At 36.5% G+C, this 23418-nt stretch overlaps 1 protein-coding gene across 6 annotated transcripts in view; it reads right to left on the bottom strand.

The window, feature by feature from the left end:
- The window catches only part of NIPBL (NIPBL, cohesin loading factor), a 158308-nt gene that overhangs the window by 26064 nt on the left and 108826 nt on the right, over positions 1 to 23418 (bottom strand). For all 6 annotated transcript variants that reach the window (XM_017823616.1, XM_017823617.1, XM_017823615.1 and 3 more), the window contains 11 exons: positions 10875 to 11057; positions 9144 to 9341; positions 8888 to 8959; positions 8711 to 8800; positions 7622 to 7725; positions 6154 to 6240; positions 4358 to 4589; positions 3532 to 3683; positions 2638 to 2718; positions 1448 to 1548; positions 164 to 302 (listed from right to left, as the gene is read on the bottom strand). In XM_017823616.1, the coding sequence (XP_017679105.1) occupies positions 164 to 302; positions 1448 to 1548; positions 2638 to 2718; positions 3532 to 3683; positions 4358 to 4589; positions 6154 to 6240; positions 7622 to 7725; positions 8711 to 8800; positions 8888 to 8959; positions 9144 to 9341; positions 10875 to 11057 (1439 nt within the window). The remainder of the gene's footprint in view (positions 1 to 163; positions 303 to 1447; positions 1549 to 2637; positions 2719 to 3531; positions 3684 to 4357; positions 4590 to 6153; positions 6241 to 7621; positions 7726 to 8710; positions 8801 to 8887; positions 8960 to 9143; positions 9342 to 10874; positions 11058 to 23418) is intronic.

The raw sequence follows: 23418 nt of genomic DNA, 5'->3' as shown, positions 1-23418 counted from the left end.
GACTTCCAGATCAGCATTTCTCATGCATCAAAAAATTACAGCAAACATAAAATTACAATGTTTACTACAGCACTGTAATAAAATATTATAAAATGTTGTATCTACATGCATAAGTAATTTCCGTAAACACACACACAAAAAAGGCTTTTTAAAAATATCTTACTTTCTTGTTTGATTCCTCCTCTGAATTAGAATCTTTTTCTGCGGATGGTAAGTGCACCACACACTGAATAAGTTGTAGAACTAGTGCTGTTACCATCTGAATATACATGGGCTCTCCATCAGTGTCACTGCTGTTTAATCTGTTAATAAGAAAAGAAAGCATTAACACCAAAAGTAAACAAAAAGGACAAAACACAACAAAAATTTTTGGTCTTAAATAGTATCCTTCAAAAATTATAACCACAGCTGGAAATCTGTAGTCTAGATATTTATCTAGTTATTTGCTTCTTTCTTATGCAGTGTAACATTTGATCTAAAAAAACCCAGTATTGTTCTTAGGCAGAAGAGGTGAACTGAAACAGCACTAAGATGGGCTATCAGAGAATCTGTGAAGTTCATCAGCTGAAAAAGCTACCAGAATGTTTAATAAATCAAACACCTACATGCTAAAACACTTAATAATAAATTTATTATGCATAATACCATGTCCTCTTTCAACACAACAGAACAAAATACATCAAACCATTTCCATAATGATTTATTGTTTCTATAGGTTTTTAAAGTATGCAAAATATGCATGGCTTTTAAAGAAGAGAAAATAACGACCATGACCTGGATTGACTTTTACAAGTTACACCTATGGTAATCTGCAGTAGCATAGCAGACTACAAACTTGAGCATGCAAGAGCCTAAGTGTGTCTTAAGTTGGTAAGAAGACTATGAATACACTCCATGTTTCTCCCATGACATAACCTAAGAAATAGCATGATGTTTACTGCCCATACATGCATCAACACCACCTATTGCTACCCTTAACAATATGAAGAGATGATAATCCCTGACACATGAAATGATATTGAAATGAAACTGATTCCTCTTCTGGGAAGAGTATACTGAGTGTGTCCTCAAAGAAATTCAGCTAGAATTTTCCTATTAAGCTTTAGAAATGAAGAAATTATGTAACTCCATACAGACAGAACCAAAAAATTGTCCAACAGAAAAAACTCTGAGCGTACACTGACATCACACTTGTTCACATTCTTAGCTGAGCAAAATAATGAGAGATTTCAATTATTTTTGTAGGTAGGCACTAATGTGATAGCATAAAAAAGAGTGATTATTACAGGACATTTGTCAAATAATTCCTCTTTTGAAATCTCTACCTGCAAAAAATGCAGCTTGTGGAGACAGATTTTTAACATAGTTATTACTGAAGATTAAAATCCTACATCTATAAACTGTAAATGCTACAGTTTACAAGTTATTAATTTATGTCAGAAATTACCTGAAGTTTCTCAAACTCCTCTTGCTAGTTGGTAGTCTTGCAAGGGAAGTGAAAATTTCTTCTAGTATTAGCTGTCTGTGTTTTTCATACCGGGAGAACACCTATTTAATAGTAATAGTTACAAGATTATTAGGAAATTATTTATTGATACATAAAATACCACTTGTTAAATGCATGGTTAAAAAGCTATATGTAGAAAAATACACTCTAAATGAAAAATAAATCATAATTAATGCATACCTTATTTTAATGTTTTGATTTTCAATATTCAATTATTTATTTAATTATTTTTTTATAAAATAGATAAAAACAATTTCAAATACAGATTTTTTTAAAATGTTCAAATAACATAAATGTGTAATGGGTCTTGAAAACAACTTCTGTTATAAAAATTTCTGTCAATGGTGTCATACACTACAGGAAAGTCAAACAGTACAATACTAAGCTTTAATACTTAATATTTCTTTCTCTCAATACAGAAAAAAACTGTGGTATACATGAACACATGTGTATTGTAGAGTACATCTGAGAGTTTTACTTCCTATCCTAAGCTTTAATGTTTGTCTGATGCGACATGTTCTTTCAATTTACAGGGCCAGGACTGTTGAGTTTGTCTCTTTTGTTTGGGCAGAATACTGGAGTATATATCCCTTAGTAAGATGGAAAGCTCCCATTTAAACAAGCACCTGTGTTCCACTGCATTTTTCCTGAAATAATATCTACCTGTCTTGTGAATCTGTTACACATCCACCTCTTCTGAGGGAAAAGAATTTATTCTATTACACAGAAATATCATACTAGTTCTACACCTTATTCCACTGCATAAGTACAAATTTTAATGTAGGAAATAAGGAAAACCACATAGCTAAGATTTCTTAGGATAAAAAAAGGTCAGGTAAGTCACACCATTATATATGTCATATTAAAGTTTGCACTTTAAGTGACAACCAAAATTAAGAAGCTCCTTGCTTAAGTAGGATATTTTTTCCTATAGAGTTCTCTGCAAATAGGGGCATCTCTGGTAGATATAATACTGTTTCTATATTATGATATCAAACTGAAAAAACATGCAAGAATAAAATTAATTCTACACTTCAGTTCTCTAATGGAAAGAAAATATGGCCTATGTAAATGACCTAATAACTCTCAGAAGCACAGGAGCATGAAGGCACAAATTAAAAAATACTTACTGCAGTCACCAATTTGATGGCACATAACTGAAGTTCACTGACATTTTCTACAAAGAAGGGTGTTATTCCCATGGATGATACCTATCAATGGAAAGAAGTTACTGTAAGTATATCTGACCAACAAACTGGTATTTATGCAGTTTCACAAGCAGCTTATTCATTCAGCAGGTTAAGCATTCAACAAGATGCATTACTTCCTGTTATTTGCAAATAAAGATAATAAATTACATTAGGGCACAGGTCCCATGAGGAGCAACTGAGGGAACTGGGGTTGTTCAGCCTGGAGAAAAGGAAGCTCACTGCAGACCTTATCACTCTCTACAACCACCAGAAAGGAGGGTGTAGCCAGGTGGGGGTCAGCCTCTTCTCCCACATAACAAGTGACAGGATGAGAGGAAATGGCCTCAAGTTGCAACAGTGAAAGTTTAGATTGGATATAAGGAAAAAATGATTAATGGAAAAGGTTTTCAAGAATGGGAACAGGCTGCCCAGAGAAGCAGTTGAGCCAATATCCCTGGAAGTATTTGAAAGACATGAAGATGTGACATTTAGGGACAGGTTTGAGTGGTGCACTTGGCAGTGTTGGGTTTATGGTTAGACTTTATGTTCTTAAGGGTCTTTTCCAAGGTAAATCGTTCTATGACTCCACACCCGAATACAATCAGGTTAAACTTTTCTTAAGTGTACAAGAGATGCCATTAAAGATTCATAATTTAAATGCTCCTTTGCAGATTAACTACTACACAACAAACTAGTCACGCTGATGTCAAGAATTCAAAAGCTGCTACTGATTTCAAACTTCACGTCACTGAGACAATCATACTTCACCTTTGCTCTAAGAAAAGCAAAGCTAATCTAACATTCCTGGACAGAAATTCTTCTGATAAAACCTACCTGAAGAATAGTTGTATCAGTGAGAAGCTGTATCTCAAGTAACTCTGACAAGCTGCTGACAATGTCACAAACTTTGTTATACAACATCACGATAACTCTTTGCTTGTGGGTGGAACACTTGGCACGTTTTGCTTTTGAACTTAAAACACCACCTAGAAAATGAAAAAATATATTCATTAATGTTTTCAATGCTTCAGACAACAAATACTGGAAAGATGATTATCCTCAAAAAGTGTCCCCAAAACAACTACATGACTACAGCTTTGTAAAAGCAATTAGAAAAACTACTTAGTAGAATCAGCTGGAAAGCAGGAATTTCACATAATATTAATTTTTATATAGGCTCCAAGTTCTGGATCTGAGATTTTTAGAAAGGTTCTTGAAATTGGATAAATTTATCTATAGGTATGAACATGGCAACAAAAGGCTAGAAGCTAAATAGTTTTCCCTGAAGTAAATGATTATATACATGGAGATTATGACTATGAAATGACTTATTCCTACATGTAATAACTATACACAAAAGCTCATCGTCAAACTTCTGAATACTTTAGTCTAAATAATTTAGTTACATTGACATTATTGCAGTAACTCAAGCTGCAGTATGACTAAGTTCTTCAGATGGCAAATTTTATTTTTTTTTATTCTACATTTCATCATTTCCAATCTAATGTAATGCATTAATTCAGGATGCTGTATTTGGTATGAAAGAACTATCAGTATAAAAGTTACAATCTTATTCCAGAAAGTCATATAATTTACATCATCATACAGTAGATTAAGTTTTGATAGCTTTTAACATGGGAAGACTTGTTAGCATACTAACCACCATGAGGATCAACTCTATACACAGGATCATACTGAGGATATAGAGTGTTCTGCAAATGAAATTTTGTGTATTGAATAACTCTTTCTATTACATCCTCAATATATACAGCTTTAGGCATATTTGGTGATGTCATAATATTGATAGCAGTAAGACAAGCATCAGCTGATTTTGTCACTCTTTCCATAATAAGGTCTCTCCATAATCTCTCCTCATCTTCAGTGTCATTATTCTGCAACAGTAAAGAAAAACAGAAGAGTGTGAACAAGAAGTCACATTTTTAGTCTTACCATAACATATGCTCATGTATAAAATATTGTATTTCCTTTTTGATACAAAAATAGTTTGTTTTAAAAATCAAGTAATGTTTGTTTTACTAGCAACATGGTTGGAACATCTCCCCGAGTAACAGGTCTTCAATGTCTCACTGTATTCTTCTGCTAGAACAAAAAAAGCTTTCTGCGTCTCACTGGGAAGCATTATAAGGGAAGATTGCCACACACTCTATTTAAGACCTGCATATGTTAATCAAAATCTAAACTCATTCATCTGGTGTTCTCTTCAGTGACACCAGTTGCTGCTTTCATCAATCCAATTTTTGCCACTAGAGGGAATTCTTACACAAAAAGACTGTCGCAAGTCACACTGAATCTCTAAGTATGCTACTTTCTCTGCTTCACAGGCCAATCCATCTATTATCAATGGGTTTAAAACACGTCTTATCAAATATGTCCATTCAGACTTAACACAGGCTACAGAATCTCTGTATTACTGTGTTTGTAACAGGTATAAAAGCGAACATACATGAGAATTATTATGACCATCCAGCCCTACTTAAATATCATAATAATACTACCAGGCAGATTTTCTCACAGTTTCTCTGGTACAGATAGAGCCTCCAAAGAAGAAGTCTTTACTGCCTGTATGACACTACAGTTCAACACTGTTGACTTTCTTTGTAAAAATAAGACATTTTCCTTTTGCAGTACAAGAGTCACAGTTCATAATATACATGCTATACCTAATTCTAAAATAAACAGAAATCTGCAAATTTCTCACATAGTGGCTTCAAGTAACTTGCTCCTTACACAATTAAGTCCTTAAAAGAAACCCAAGTAATTTTTGTTTCCTAAGTAATCTTGAAAATGGAAACAATATTAAAGCATCCTCTGCCTCTGAAAAATACTATTAACATGGAGGTAAGATATCTTCACTACACTGTAAAAGTAGTCAGCTTACTCCTTGGCAGAGGCTTTCTTTGCCACAATGATTGGAATAATTTTTAATAGTTTTAGGAACCCCTCCCAAACTAAAATATTAAACTTCCTGTTTATTTGATTTACATTGACAACTGTAACTTTGCAGTGTAAGAACAGATTTAAACAAAACACTTCCTCCTTAACGCTCAGGAGAAAGATACGCTCCATGTGAACACTAGAGTACTTCCTTCATTGTGTAAGGCACTTTATGGACACATAAAAAAGAAATGTCCAAAGGTGCAAATTACACCAGAATCACCATGAATATTTCAGGATGAAACTATAATATCTAAAATGAAACAAAAGAAAATTCAGTTGCTCCCACTACATCTGTTAGTTATCAGTAAAACGTATTTAGTCCCAAAAAAAATACAACTGAATTTTACTTCAAATATTAAAATTTAGCAATCTCAATTACACGCGTTATATCAGAAATCCCTTTCACACACATACGTAGTATTTAAACCTATCACTAAATAGGACTCAGGTGAAGAAAACTGTACATAATGTTGTGAAATTACGTAATTTGAAGCTCACATGGTTAAGTAAAGTAGAAAGCTTTGATCCATCTTGAATATTTTTCTCCAAAATATTCAGGACTTTCACTGTTTTATCTGTTGAGAGCTAAAACAAGAAAAGAAACATGTTAAACAACTGCAAGAACATAAAGGCTTCCAAATTGCTGAAAAGAATGCCAAGGCATGACGGCAGAGCTTGTATAATACAAATCACTCAAATTGTAACCAATTTGACATAAAGAGAATGCTGATACTAAAACTCAAATAGGTAAAATATATTCTAGGATTTCAATTACACTGCATTTTCAACCAGCAAAATCCACAGAAATAGATTTTTAAATTGTCATTAATGTTGTATGCCTGTTGTATACATATTTGCTACTAGAAACCTATCAAATCCAAGTAGGATCTACAAAGTCTGACTGACCTTTATTAGGAGAAAATAAAAACTGTGTGAACAAGTAGATATAAATTCCTTGATACTTGAGTGCTAACAAAAAGGAAATGTATTCTTTATGTTAACTTTAAAGAAGTAGCATGCTGAAAAACGTAACTCAAACTCACTGGCCTTCTCTAGAATTATGATTAAATAACTTGCAGAATATGCTAAACTTTAGGAGAGCCAGTTTCTCTCATCTAGATACTACTACTCACTTTTGGAAGCATGTGTGTGTATGTACGTATGTATGTGTAAAAAATACAGAGCAGAGGTTATGGGTGAGAACTATTACGAAAGAGAAACACTGATGCCACCAATATACTACAAAGAAAAGTAGGGAGATTGAAGGAAAGTCCAGGAAGAATACCTAAATTTTAGATTAAAGAAGTTTGGAATCCTCCAGAGTGACTGTTGGTGGGAGCAAGCACAGAGTTTAACATAAGACTGCCCAAAGCCATGAGTCCCAGAAAGATAAAAGGAAATCAAGAACATTGTTTCTAGAGGTATGCAGCAACAAAAGTCCCCTTAACTGACTGGGAAAAAGTATGGCACACAGAGTGGAGAGGAGACTCAGGCACACAGAGTGAATCTTGGAGAGATGAAAGAAGAATGCAACTCTCTGTTGCTGGCTGGATATCATGCATCTACATTGCACTGATGACATATATCAGAAAAGGTGGATTTTTTTCCTTTGCCAGCAGGTTCTGATTTACTGTAGTTGCTGTAAGGAGCAAAGCCTATAGGTTGATGTGCTTTTGTGAAAGCAGATTAATTATTTTAGATTTCACTGCTCAGGCACATGTATTACATATTGGCATATAGTCAACACTGACACACAGAGGAGTACCTTTCAAATGGACTTTTCAGCAAAAGTGTCTCAGTTTCAGAAAGAGTTAATAGTTAGGATGTGATAACTGTTTAAGCACTTCAGCTAAGTGAGCAGAAGCTCAAGTGTTCTTCAGGTGTGCACACCTCAAGAAAACCCGAAGAGGGTGGCATGTTAATCAATATTTTATGCTCAAAAAAAAGGTAGATTATGAAGATGTACCTTGTCCATAATCCCCATTGCCTTGATTTTTGCAGATTCACTACCCAACTCACTAAGCTGATGTTTTCCCAGTAGCAATTCCTGTGGAATCTCATCATCATCACCTTTTAAAGAAAAAAAAGGTAAAAAATTAGCAATCACATTTCTAATTAAACTTCAAGGAAAACAGTATTTTACATCCAGTATGAAAAAGGCAGCTGAAGAAAAAAAACTGATTGTCCACACAGGCAGTATCTAATGGTTCCAAATAGTTAGCATCTAACGAAGACTGATAAAGATAACTTCTGGTTGTGTTGAAACAATGACTAGTCATTAAATAGGACTGGTTCTGAAACATCCTTTAAGAGCCTAACACAAGGCACGAAAAGTTTTCAATACAGCAAAAACGATTTATTGCAGCTCTTGTGCCACCACTTTCAATTCAGTAAAACAAATATAAAACTACTGTAGCCCTGAAGTTCAAATCTGGGCAAGAGCAACAGATAAAAACCATGTGAAATTAAGCACCTTGAGACACACTCTCTCCCAATTGTATTTACCCCTAGAAAAGAATAAGGTTACCAGACACAGAAAGATCCAATCGCTTCACTTTTAAATCCAAGGTTGCATAGACTACGGCTTTAAAAACTATAGTGATTTGTTTACTACGTCCCTCCCTGATGATCCCTGCCCTTGTTCTAATCCTGTGACAAAGATGGCAGAAAAAAAATTAATGAATACTCCATTATCCATTTCAATAGAAAGTCACCCTGGTTAACATGGACTACTTCCTCAGACATTTATGCAAAGTGGGCTTTTTTTCCACTGAAATTGATAAGGAACACATGGTGATTCTGTGTCTCAGCTATAAATGCATCAGGATTCTGCTGCCTGAATTGAATAATCAGAATCTGTTGGGTAAAAGGCCATTGAAATTGGAAAGGTAAAGGCCACCACTCAAGGCAGAAGCCATATAAATCCAGTATGCCCTAACAAGTATTGCAAGTAATCAAATCACCAAGAAGCAGACTCAAGTACTTAGATACAATTTGTTTATGCTTCTTTTGTTTCTTATTGGAGAAAGCATTTTGAAAATTTCTGACGTATTACCAAAAGCTGTAAAATCCATATCTTCCAGGTTTTCCAAAATATTCTCTATCGAAGCAGTAAACCTTTTGAATGTTGAAGAATCCATCATTTCTGGTGAAAAAAAAGAAATTAATAAATAATTATTTTAAATACAAAACAGAAAAAACAAACGATGGAAAATAAATCTTCTAAAATTACCTTCAGGTGTAAGTTTAGGTTCATAAGCTTTCCTCTTCTTTTGTTTTTCTTTTTTCTTCATTTTTCTAGCCACTAATTAAGAGAAGAAAGAGTGAGGCAAACACTTTCTCAAAAAATTAAATATAGGATTCTTTACATTTCTTACAATTGCATTCAACATGGTGTCTAATTATGTTTATTTTAAAATGTTTAACATATCCATTAAAAAGGCACTAGTATTATGGAATAAAATTAAATTTTTAAAGTGATCAGTTACCCTCACTGAGGCTAGGGGGAGAAGAATAATCATCCATATCAGAGTCATCGGGACTGCGATTACGGTAACGGCCACTACCAGAAATCCTCCTTCCTTCATGATAGTGACCACTTCTCCTGTGGTCACCAGAACTTCTTCTGTCATGTTCTTCATACTCCCAAGCTTCATCTCTATCCTTTTTGTGTCTTTTACGAGAAGCTAGAAATGAAACGTGTTTTCATTTTAAGTACAAAACTTTTAATAGCTCAAAATCGAACATTCTTAAACATTTATTAGATGTGTAGATGTGTTGCTTAGGGACATGGTTCAATGGTGGACTTGGCAGCATTAGTTGTAGTGTTGGACTTCATGGTCTTAAAGGTCTTTTCCAACCTAAATGATTCTGTGATTTGCAAGTTAAAACACTCTTGTATAGTTGCTCAGTAAATCAAGCAAACCCTCTAAAACTATGGTAAACAAGAGAATACAGAATCCTGAATGAAGCAAATCATCATTAATACTTTGCCATAATCCTGACTGATCACAATTTACCTCAAGATGTCACACTCACAGACAAAGCATCATTATTCAGTTATAATTAAAAGGGAAAACAAATCAACAAAAGCACATTCTTTTCTGCTTCTTTGATAAAGATCAGACATATGACTACTATAATTTTGACATGTATGTGTATATAGACACGTACTGTCTATCTGTTGGATAAGAACCTGAAATGTATTAAAAAGCGGAAGAAACAAATCTTTCTCTTTTGGACCTTAAGAAATACTAAAAACGAAAACTCCATGAACTTACAAAAGTTCACTAAGATGTTTATATAAATAGGGGTGCAAAGCATCTAAACTTGGGAAAAAAACCTTACACATGAGATTCCTTTGCAGGTGAACAGCCACAGGCACTTCTCCCGTAGCCCTGCACCGTTACACAGCTAAGATACTAACTCAGAATGAACTGATTCCCTCTGTTGCAACAGTTCATTTTCAGTGCTGGCTAAGTGTATGACCACAGAGACAAACTAACTGTACTCTTATTAACAAGTAGGAATTGTCTTCCTACCTTACAGGCAAATAACAATTTTTTTGACTTAGGAACTTTAACTAATTGTACAGCAGAATTCTAACTAGAAGCTTCCTCTCTTCCTTTGAAAACAGTTAATTCATCATTAGCAAATGGTATTTTGAGAATCCATCAAAAACAACTCCAGTTTTTCAAGCAATATGACAGAGAAATACTAGAAGAAATATTTAAAGAAACTTCTGTGCAGTAATAGTCTCAGTTCATCATGTCAGAAAAATTCAAGACAGGATCCTTCACATTTTGTATCAGTAAAACTAAGAATAATTTAAAAATTTATTTAATGACATTTTTCTTTGCATACATTTGTATGTAAGTTTTCTGCGCTTCTTTAGAGGATATGTTCCTTAATTTGATTAGTTCAAAACATTTCATGCTAAAACTGAAAGCAAAAAAAAATACCTAGGTAGCGGCTCCCAATAAAGTAATCAGGAAAATAAATTTAACAACTAACTGATTTTCATCTTGAATGGCAAATGGAAATCAAGTAATTTTTCTTTAAAAAGAAAAACAAGGGTTCTTGGTCAAGCAGTTGTCAGGACAGCAAACTTGTTTTCATATGTTTTAGGACAAGCCAACTTAAAAGAAAATGTGTATCTTTTTGTAAAGACAAAATATTAGCTTTCTTTAGCTTAAGGAACAGAATGATGTACTACTTACATTCAAAAGCTTCTTCACTGTCATTGTCTTCATCAGAACTGATTTCAGCATATTTTGGTTTCTCATTAACTGTGCTACGTTTGCGCTTGTTCATTTTCACACGTTCACAAAGTGGCATGGTGGATTCAATTTCTGCCAGGAGCTCAGGAGGCAACTCCTTTAACACTGACTGATCTATGCTACCTATTAGTGGAGAGTAAGAAGAGCAAATGTGAACTTGAAGACAAAAAAGAGAGCCCAACACTACAGTCCCTTCTCAGGAACCACTTACAGGATATCCACTAACAATATCACAGTACCTGGATGTATTTGACAGACCTTTTTTAAAGTTGCACGGACTGTTCACACTACAGTTAGAAATTAACACAATAAATTGCATACACATTTCTTTTAAAAAAAATATTGTCAGGTATGTAAAACAAATTCAAACTGCTGAATTACCTTTGTAAAATGATATCCTTGCTCTACTTCCACAAAGTTCAGCCTCTGAATTTAACAAGTTTTCTAACAGTGTAAGTAAATTATGGATTCTTAGTCGTCAATAACATTTCTGTTTATTCTCATTCAAATTAATTAGTGTACACAAGACAGTAATATTCCCTTTTCCAGTAAGGAAGGACAATCTGGCAAAACTTTTGGGGTCTTACCCCTAAATATAGGCCAAATCACTGACAACCCCACCTCCGCCTCAGATTTTTTCTTACCTCCTACTAGTACACAAATTTTAGCTGATTTTGTCATAAAACAAAGTTGAAATTTTTTTATTTAATACAGATAAGCAGCTAGCTGAACCACACATCAGGTTTCTTTTCCACAGTGGTAAACAGGTAGACAATATCACAACATTCTCATCACATTTTGAAACTAAGATTAGACCCATACACAGTCTGAGTGAAGGATATTTGCAGCCAAAATTCTTTCGAGACAAGGAAACCAAATTAATTCAAAGGTATTTCTTGGGGATTTGTTTATTTCATGTCTTATCTTTATTTATCAAAGAATCTACTGCACAGATTTGAAGCCTATCAGAGTAAACTGTTGATCTTTTTCCAGCAACAGAACAAACATAAGCCATGAGCACCTCTCTTTCCATGCCAAAGCATTCTAATATTTTTTTAGAAAGGAAATCACCTGCCAATTGCTACACATACGCACTCCTCTCAGAAAAACATCTTCTGGATGATAATACACTTTTTAATTGCATTCACTACATTACTACCCTAACTTTATAAAATTTATTCCATTTTTACACTAATATCCTAACCTCTAATGCAAGAATGGTCTTTGCATTTTTTCTTTCTCTCTTTCAACATCTTTAATTGGACTTAGAAGAGCTTTAATATGAGATTCCAGCATCAAAATTTTTAAATAAGTTTCATATATTACTATTTTCACATATATCTACATCCATAAAAACTGCCTAGAAGCAACAAAATCAATGATTAGAGAATAATTTTACATAATTGTCAAATATATTCAGCAAGTCATCACACCTAAGCGCATTTTAAAAAAGCAATTCAACTTCAAATACTGGTGGTTTTGAAGTGAGGTAGGGAAACATATACAAAATAAAATGATAGTAAAAGTTGTCCCTGCTTCCTTCATGCTGTGGTCACATATCTACTTGTGTTAAGTGGCCATCCTTATATAATCATGTTGTGCCAAAGTTACCTAAATTCTCAATATTGCTTTCAAAATTACTAGAAAACATTTCATGGTGTGGTTGACCATGCTTCTGTGACATGTTAATCTCTGTGGGCTGGGCACTTGACTTCAGACAGGCAGAATTATTGCCAGCATGGGCAGATCATCTCCTCTATGTGTACCAGCAGCTGACAGGATGACAGCCAGGTCTAATCTGGATGCTGCACAGCTGTGCTCCTGAGCAGGTGTCCCCACACTTTAAATGTCTGCACAGTGCCTGAAGAGCTTCACATGTACAAGTTTTAAGACAATTCCCACAGGTGAAATTGATAAAGGGCCCTAGATCCTGGTTCTCTAATATGTATATTCAATTTTATGCCATGGTAATTTAATTGAAATCAGCAGGATTACACACATAGCACAAAGTCTACAGTAAATCTGGCCAAGCAAAAACATTGCAAAAGACAGCTACAAGTAAAGGAGCAAAAGTTTCATTAAATCCCCAAACTGCAAACAAAACTCACAGGCTACTCTCCTGCCTCCTGTTCTTGCTTTCTTTCCTTACTGATTTCTTGGTTTGTATTCAACCCTTAAATATAAATAAATTATCACAGTACCTATTACACATTAGGTATTTGTAAAAATAATTTTATTTCCGTCTCAGAAGTTCAAGTTTTTATGTTCTTCAGTGCTAAATTCAACTAATGCTTGAATTGCACTCTCTTGTGTTACAGATATTTCAGATGACAATATAAGCTTACCCATTTTTCTTTTGTTAGGAAATAAGTAAAGCTTACTTTATTCAAGTAGGGAACAACGGAAAAGAGAATAAATAGAATTATTATAAGGTTCTCTATAAGCTCTCATTAAAGTTTTTGTTTCTGTCACAATGTTCCCTGGAGTAAGTGTGTCACATGCCCAGTCTCCTTAGCTGCTGAGGATTGTAAATAACCAAATCTAGAGAGTTTTACTCATGCAGTACAAAGTTAAGCATGACTGCCCATGTACGTACAATTCTGATATACATGGAAAAAGGCTTCTCATCCTTTCTGAAGAAATTCAGGAATATTCTATACTCTGGGACAAGTCATGAGCTTGTTAATACTTATTTTACTCGATTATTTTACCTTGAGTCAGGGCAACCCAAAAGTTGGGTTACTAAATTCCTTCTTTAATAAGTCCTTACTTTGTAATGAAGGTAGTGTTTATTTGTTCAGGGTAGTAAAGAAATCTTTAAGAGAATCCAGTTCACTGTAAGCATCCAGTTACATGGCAACAAGCATTAGGTAATAAAATCCATGCTAATGCCCTTTCAGTTTATGGGATACTTTTTTAAAACAATTAAAAGAATATGCAACACAAGCCTCTTTGAAATCTACAAAACCATATACGATCACTTTCCATTTTCCACTTTCTTTGCTAAGTTTGCTAAGACCTAGTACCTATGCATTTTTTCACTTTAATCAGTAATATCTGGCTAAATCTTGCATTAAATAGTGAAAGAGAAAGTAACTTTACTAAAAGGTTACTCCGTAAGTTTCACCAGTGGAATTTCGCCTACGGAATAACTCCATTTCCTGTGCTCAGTGTGATCAGTGGAACACAATGTGCCTGAAATGAACTATAGCATTGTATGTACGGCCAGACTTTGAGAGTGAAGATTTGGGAAAGGTCATTAACCCTTCGAGCCTGCGCAGTGGATTTTTTAGGTGAGACACAGCGTGCGCTGAACTGAGCCCACCCTTTAATCCTGAGGTTCATCTGCCGGGGCCGAGCGAGCTTGGACAGTGTCCTGAACTATAGCATTAGTGTAATGTCAAAGCTGCTGCCACCATTAAAACAACCATAAAAAAACAGAAGAAAATTACCATCATAACAAAATCTTTGTCTCACTGTAAAGAAGAGCATGCTAACTAACTCCACATTATTGAAACTAAAGGGAAGTCACAGAATGGCTGCAAGAACCAATTCATCTCAAAGAACTGCATATGCGAACAGCCACTTCTACACTGCTTCCCCAAATATATGCAATGCTGTCCACAACTTACACGCTGCTTGCTGGAGAAGAAGAAGTTCTTGGTTTTGCTTGATTGCCATTATCAAAAAGTTTCTTAGAGAAGATATTCAGAGAATCATAGAGTCATAGAATATGGTTAGTTGGAAGGGACCAAGAAGGATCATTGAGTCCAACTCCTGGCCCTGCACAGGGCACCCCAACAATCTCACCATGTGCCTGAGGGCATTGTCCAAAAGCTTCTCAGACTCTGTCAGCCTTGGTGCTGTGATCACTTGCCTGGGGAGCCTGTTGCAGTGCCCAACTACCCTCTGGGCAAAGAACCTTTTCCTGATATCAAACCTAAACCTCCCCTTACACAACTTCAGGCCATTCCCCTCGGTTCTGTCACTGGTCACCACAGAGAAGGGATCAACGCCTGCCCCTCCTCTTCCTCTGTTATAGATCAGGAAAATCGGGGGAATTTTTTCTTCCCCCTGCCCCACTCCAAGGGAAAAACGGAGCGAGCAGGGGGAAAGGGAGGTCATTAGCGTTAAAAAAGATGTAGCCAGCCTAGTTAATGGCCTATTTGGAGAGAGGAGAGAGGAAGGCGGGGGGCGGGGGCTGTTTTCGGGGAGGTGTGGGGCAGACTGCTTTGGCTGGCTCCCTGGGTGCACACTGGCATTTCTGGGGAGGGGGGCCGGAGGTCCAGTTTTCTCTTTTGGCTGTTCATCCTGGTGAGCTGGACTTTTCATTCCTGCTGGCTTCGAACTGCCTGACTGTCCCGCTCCCCGGAGCTGCTGTGCCTCAACGGAGAGTTTGCTTGCCCGCGGGAGAGGAGGGGGAGTTTTTGTGTTTTGTTTTTTTTTTTTTTTCCTGAGACATCACCACTTGGGACAGCGGTGAGTTCCCGTGGGAGTGTACTGCCTGCCTTCCTTTTCGTCCCCACGGAGGGAGGGACCTCCCCATCTCCTTCTCGGCTTCCCCACGCGGTCCGGGACCTCTCTCCCCAGCCCCCCCTCCCGCGGGGTGACTGCCGGAGCCACAGCGCCCCCTGCAGGCCACGACCAGGTACTGCAGGTCCTGCACCTTCCAGCGATCCTACAGCGCCCCCTGCCGACCACAGGTAGGACTGTGCTAAAGGACAGAGGAGGGGAGTTTCAGAGAAGTATTCATTTAGACTTGTTGTTGCTGTTGTTGTTGTTCCTTGTTACTGTTGGGTTTTTTTATCAACATACATATACCTTTTAATAAAGGGTTGTTATTTCTTCTGTTTTTTCCACATTTTCCTCGAGTAAAGCCCCTTAATTTTACATTACAATTGCAGAGAGGGAGGAGTTTGGTCTACCTCATAACTCATCCTCTTCAGCAAACAGTCCAGTCTCACTCAGACTGTGACATCCTTTCACAAGGAAATCGTAGACCACAATGAGGTCTTCCCTCAGTCTCCTCTTATCCAGGCTGAACAGACTAAGTGACCTCAGCCACTCCTCATACAGCTTCCCCTCCAGATCCTTCACCATCCTTGTTGCCCTCCTTTGGATGCTCTCTAAGAGCTTAATGTCGTCTTTATATTGTGGTTCCCCAAACTGCACACAGGACTCAAGGTGAGGCCGCCCCAGCGCAGAGCAGAGCAGGACAATCCCCTCCCTCAACTGGCTGGTGATGCTTTGCCTGATGCCCCCTAGGACACAGTTGGCCCTCCTGGCTGCCAGGGCACTGCTGACTTGTATTCAATTTGCCATCAACCAGGATCCCCAAGTCCCCTTCCCAGCACTGCTTTCCAGCATTTCATTCCCTAATCTATACACACAACCAGGGTTGCTCCATCCCAGGAGCAGAATCTGGCACTTGCCCTTGTTAAACTTCATATGGTTGGTGACTGCCCATCTCTAATTTGTTGAGGTCTCTCTGCAGGGCATCTCTGCTCTTGAAGGAGTCAACAGCTCCTCCCAATTTAGTGTCGTTGGCAAGACAATTCAAGAATCTTCATCTTCTACTGAATGTCCACTGATCCTTAAGATGATGTGTTTTCTTACCAAGCAGTTCTTTACAAAATATAATACAGTTAGAGATCAGCCAGAGAAACTCAGCTAAAAAGGAATTAGTATGTAAGCCTTCTCTCATATTCTATCACAGTCTGTGAAGCCTTTCAAAGTATTTTGCTTGTGTAGTAGTAAGACTTCTATAAATATCTAGAGGATGTAGTATTCCCCTTCTCCACAAAAGGCTTAAAAAATGAATGGAAAAGCACAGATCTGATTCAAAGCTCAGTATTGTTTTTTGCAGCTTCATGTTTGTAGAACAGCTTTAACTTTAGCTAATATTTATGCATATCTAATACTTAAAGGGATCACTTTGCCTTGAATTTGCAAGTCAAATAGCTCTTCCTGATGCAGGCAGATCATCCTTCAAGAGATGTTAAACATCAAAAAAAGGTAACATCATTTATTTTACTGGACCCATTCAATATGGACAGCACAATTATTTTTTGAAACAACAATCAGTGAGTTCATATTAGTTTCACCTTCTTGATATAACAACTTCCAACAAGCAGCTATGGAAAAGGGGATGATGCTTGCTAATGCTTAGGTCAGAGAAGCTGTTCCTGTCATGAAATCAAAACCAACACCAATAAACTCAGTTATTTTCTCAGTAATGATTTATCTTTGCTTTCCAAACTATGAAAAATAGTGGAGTATAGGTCTTGGTAATATTTCCTATGAACTAATGAGCAATCAAGATTCAAATACATATAGAATTCTAAACTCTGGATTGCTAAGAGACAGTTAGTACAGTGGAAACATAAATATTATAGTTCCTATTTCTGTGGGCTGATACTTTGTAATAAGAAAAACTGCATTTAATGCAATTTCATATCTGTAATATCTATATTTTGCATTTTAAAATGCAACTTTTTCCAGCTATGAAGACATTATATAAAAACACACAAGGGTCTAGGAGAGAAACAGTGCCACCTGTTTGGAGTAAGGATATGAATATTTACTTCATGTTACTCAGCGTTTAGAAACTGAAGTTTAACTACTCCTCATGTTCTTGAACTTCTGCACTAATGAACTGGCACACATCTTCAATTGGGCATGAAAATAAAATCCTAACTACTGCAGCTCAATTTTGCCCTTTTCTTGCTCCTTTAAGTCACAGAAGACATTACCAGCTACAGGATCAGCTATTTTGCTGATGACTAGTATATCCAGACTTGCTCTAATTCCACAGAGGCCAAACTCACCTTCTTTAAATGTCCTCTCTGAGCATTTGATAAAAGATATTCCTCCCTTACGTAATAAATGCTTAAAGTCTAACTTTCCTCCTATGTCAGGCATATACTAAGGAAGGAAAGCAGTTTCTTTCTGGGTTAGCTCAAACAACCTTCAAAGTCTGTGCTACAGAAAATAAAACACACTCTTACTCCATAATAAGAGGGTTGCCTTCTTGTTGGATAGCCATGTCATAGTAACTACAACAGCACAGACTCACAGTTTAAAGCTACTGCAAATACTCATGCAGATAAGGTTGTATTTTAGATAAGGAATTAAAAGAAAAAAGGCAAAATGGAAGTACTTGCCTATGCTATAAAGTTGTTTGGAAAATAAACACCTTTCCAAAATAGCTAAGTACTGTTACAGAACAGCAGTCAGGCACTGAAATGCAAATGGCCACATGACTGAAGAATAACTTGCTGGTTAAAGCTGAAAATTTTTGGTTCTCTCTCAAGGGCGCAAATTTAATGATATCCTTTCCACCAGGTTCTCTCTTCAAATGCTCCACTATGTTCTTTATATGGCATATAGAGTCCTTGGTGATCAGAGTCCCCCACTTATCAGCTTCACACTCCCCCAAGTAATTTTGTGCCCTGAACAGTTTCAAGAACAGAAGAGAAACACAGGGAAATCTCAGTCATTTTCTCAGGGGAATTTACATTATGAGGAAAGTACATCTGCTCATAAAACAAGAGTTCCTCTTTTATCTTAGTACCACATCATCAGCTGAAAAATACATTATCAAATGAGTACTGGTGAAAATAAACTGAGTAGTACATTTACTCCAGTGGCTTTCCTTTTTCTTCTCCCCTTCACTGTATACCTTATGGAAGGGTATACAGCTATACCCTATAAACAGGATATAACCCTCTACTGAGTGCCTTACCCTCACTTTTTGACTACAGCCATAACAGGATAACTCCTGAGCTCAACTCACACACACTCATGCCAGAAAAGGGGTGGGAGACAGATGCCCTCACCACCACCCTAGGGGCTGCACCCACGGGATTCTCTGCTGCAACGAATTTAGTAGGATGGAGAAAAATACTGTCAGGAAGAAGTATGTCCCACATTCCATAGAACCTGCTTGAACATATCTCTTCCAACATAATTTTTCCTCATCTGCCCCAATACTTGCACAAAGGAAAGGCTTCCAGCCTCAAACAAAAAAAGAGGGTTTGACTCCTTGCTTTTACTCCAGTTCTTAGCTCTGGCCTAGAATGGGACCCTGACAGGCTGGTCAGAGAAGAATCTGGACACAGCAACAGAATCATTTGTGTGATAAAATAGAGATCATCGTTAACCACAGCTAAGCAGCGCTGGTTCAAAAAGAATTTTACAATAGTACAAAATACTCTCAGAAAAAAAACCACTTGAAGGAGGGAAAAGATTTCCAAAGAGAGCCCTGAAAGATCCAGGCAGAAAGCAGGGAATATACCAAACACACACTCTCCCAACATGCCAGGAGAACTCTCGTTTATACTGGCATCAATGATGTCCTCAACCTATTTGATTGCTGTAACAACTATAGCCACAAATTATTTATTCCTTATTGCTATTCTCTATAGAAATTGACAAAAGGAGGCTAAAGCAGCCTAGTTTTGCAAGATACTTCACAAAAAATAAAGCAGTATTTAGAAAAAAAGGAGCAAGATTGGCAATTAAAGGCTACACTGCACAAACTTACTTTAATGAATCAATGTCAGGGGGTTGCTTTTGGGTTTTACTGTCATTGTATTTGAACATATGCACTGAAATTTAGGCCAACTCAATTTATTGTATTAAGGAGTTCTGTACAGTTACAGAACACAGTATGCAATTTTCTGTTAGTATTCTTCTATTAAAACTCTTTCTAGTACTTGAAGGGAGATTATTAAAAAAAAAAAGAGGGAGGATGACACTTTACATGGGCAGATAGCGATAGGACAAGGAGTAATTGTTTTAAAACAATGTAAGAGATTTAGGTTAGATGTTAGGATGAAGTTCTTTACTGTGACAGTGGTGAGGCACTGGAACAAGTTGCCCAGAAAAGTTGTGGCTGCCCCATCCCTGAAAGTGTTCAAGGCCTGATAGGATGGGGCCCTGAGCAACCTCATCTCATGGAAAGTGTCCTTATCCCTGGAAGGGAGTTGGAACAATATGATCTTTAGGGTCCTTTCCAACCCAAAGCATTCTATGACTCCATGATGACTAATGGTTGAGATCTGAAATTTATGACTGAAGTATTTTCCCACCCATGTATTCAAATCAATTTAAAAATGGAGCCAAAAGAAAACTGAGCCTAAGAAGAGACCTCGATTAAATAAAATCAGGTTGCTCCTCAGATTTTTTCTTCTCATAAAAGAAAAAATTCTGTATAAGGAATATAATACAACTAAGACCTTTGCAGGGAATAAGCAAGCAAATCCAATTATTTACCTCTCACCTGTGAGTTATAGGCACATCAAGAAGACCTGTTTTGTCCTCACAATATCATGGAAACATTCTTAGCCCCTATCATTGAAAATATCCCGTGAAGCTACTTGTTTTGCTTCTTCAAGGTAACTGAATTACATAAGCAACAACAATAAAAGATTGCTGGTCTTAGCTTTAACTGTAAAATACTAACAGCAAAATTCCTCAGAAGTTAATGAAACAGTACATATATTTAAGGAAAAGTTATTCAATGCAAACAACAGTTCACTAATTTGAAGGAAAAAAACATTTCACCCTCTTCTTTTCTGTTTGTTGGTAATGTTCCCATGGAGCAAAAATAACCTCCAAATTTCAAGTAAACAGGTTAAATTTTCTTACACGAAAACCGTCACCTAAAACAGCTGTCACAGAGCAACAGAAAAGGTAATTTACTAGAAGCAAATGTTAGGTTATCCTCTATTTGTTTTTGGTAAAATTACCCTTTGTTCAGAAGAAAATTCAAACCAAAAATTTCAAGCACATATCCCTGCACATAAGCCAAGATTAACAAGCACATTTAGATCCTTAGAAACATGAACAGGTCTGTGTTGGATATTGTAATTGACATCAGATAAATTGCTGGCCCACATTTTTACATATTGCAATGCACTGTTGCAAAAATTATTTATGCAAAATAGCCTTATCAATTCCCAGAAGCAAGAGAAACTCAAATAAGTATCCACATCTATAAACCAAAGGCAGTTTCAGACTTTCAAGAAATTGTTCTGACAAATTAGGTAATAAATGTGTATCTTTTATGTGTGCCAAAGTAATTTTTCAAAAATGAACTAATTAAACAATGCACTCCTAAATCTCAAACAGACAAAGCACTCCTAAATCTGCAAACATCTGGAATTGCATTTCAGATGAATGAAAGTACAATGAAATTAGTGGGTTTGGTCAGGTTTATTGTTGCCGCTAAGAACTCGATGTGACATATTCGAAGTTCATTCTTACTATCCAGAGAAAACTTAATAATAACTGTAGGAGTAACAACCAAATTATTTACCTTAGTGGCAAAGTCTAAAGTAGGAAAAAATTAGGAAAGCAGCCACCACGCAAAGCCCTGTGTTGATAATGTCACCTATATTACCGGTAACAGACCAACACAAGAAATTACTCCAGTGTGCAATAGCTGAATTCCTGCTGTGTACCAATACCAGTTTATCCAACATCCACTTCTGAAACACTAACATCAAAAATGCAGGCTCCAGAGGGTATGTACAATGCCCATACAAATCCCAGCTACTTTCTGGGATGAGATGGACACACCATACCTTAATGTTCCCTGCACATAGGAACAAACCATTCTTGTGCAAAGCATGCTAGAGAAATGAGATCTTCCTAAGTTATATATAGTTTAGTGTTGGCTTTTAACTAAACAATGCCTGGAATACTTTTCAAACCACGAACCTTTTATTCCAGAAAGGGAAAACAAACAATCAGGGCTAAATGAACAAACGGTATATTAAAATGGATCCTTTGCAGACCCAACGTATCTTGAAATACTTCTAATGGCACACAGGTCAGTCAGTTCCTCTTCCAGTCTAGTTAAGACGAGAGGAGGTAGTCCCTAATATCTCAGAAAAGACAAAAAACAGGAAGACTGTAGAATTCTTATGAAAGTCATAGTTGCTTCACTACAATTACAATTAAATTTGAATTTGAAGAAGGTTTAAAGATTTGAGCTGAGAAGAATCATTATAAACATCCTGCTGTTTCGGAGAAAGTTATTGCCTGCTTGATCCACATGGTGGTGCATGCACATGCAAGATAGTCAGCAGGTATTACTCTTGACATATGCAAATGCAACTGTTACCAGGAACTCCACAAGAGTAATTTCAAATTCAGATTCATGGAATTGTGTATTTTCACAATTCTAATCTTTGCAAAAGCATAACTTGTGGTAAACAAACTGAGTTCCAGTCTTCTCCTTCCCAATGGAAATATGTTTTTACTCCAGTTACTTCCCTGCAGTCCCAATGATTTCAGTGTCTCTGTTTTAGCATTAAGAAATTGTTATTTTGGAAATGAATTTGAGTGAACTCTAAAATTTAATGGGTTAACACCCATAAGCCAGTTTTGTCCTTATAGAAATCCTATACATGAAGGATTTAAACAATATTTAAAACTGATACTCCCTTTCTGCCCACAGTTTTCATTTGTACCATAAAGTATTTTTAAGTAGTTCTGCTGTGCTAACTATAAATCCATGAGAGGCATCACAAGTTCACTCAAACAAGCCCACACAATCTGTATACAGCTCTTTATCCTGAAAGATTCCCTTTCTTGTAGCTACTACTAGAAGAAAATGACCTAATTGATGGCTCTGTTTTACAAGTAAGACTATTTCCAGCTAGAACTCAAAGATGGACCATCATATTATACAAATGCTAAATTATAGTTACTATAGGTTCTGAAAAAGTTACTTGGAATTAAAACCAACCAAACAAACCAACAAACCACATAAGCACAGAACACAGAAAAAATCCATAGGCATTGTTTTAATGACATGAAGATGATTAATCAGTAAAATTTTTAGCTGATCCTGTAAAGAGTATGTATGAAGAGCACCTTCGAAGAAATGGCAAATCTTCACTCAAATTTTAGATCAGAGCAGCAGAGAACATAGTATATTTAGGAAGACTTGCAGTGAGCAACGAAATCCTACATTTTCAGTTCTGTGTTGTACAGATAATGAAATCCCATAACAATCTACACAATGGAGGAGTAGCATTCAGATCAGAATTTCTTTTTTTTTTTCTTAAAAAGCCGAACTCTTTTAGGTGATATTGGAAGACTCAAAAGGTGCTTCTTTTGGAAAGACAATCCTTCAAACATATTATAAACCTAGTCAGACATCTCCTTACACAGACAGTTACAGTTTCTCTCAATACTCATGTATGTTTCATACTTTAACAAAGGAAAATTTGTCTTGTTCAGAACGCAGTAACCGTGAAACTGTTACCAGCTCCCATCCCAACACAGCTGATCAGCATAGCTCTAAAAAAGCAGCAGAGAAGGTATTCGCTGAAGCTCTGAAAAGAAAGGATAGCAAACATGACCTCCTCATTGCAGGCACAAACTTGAAGGGAAAAGTTTCATGGATCCCACAACGACACACATTTGCATTAAAACCAAGATAAAAGGCATTCACAGATGTTAAAATCAG

Source organism: Lepidothrix coronata, unplaced genomic scaffold (assembly GCF_001604755.1).
Source record: "Lepidothrix coronata isolate B3197 unplaced genomic scaffold, Lepidothrix_coronata-1.0 Scaffold104, whole genome shotgun sequence".
Taxonomy (NCBI): domain Eukaryota; kingdom Metazoa; phylum Chordata; class Aves; order Passeriformes; family Pipridae; genus Lepidothrix; species Lepidothrix coronata.
Note: the sequence above shows the minus strand (reverse complement) of the source record. Positions and strands in the feature narration are given on the sequence as shown.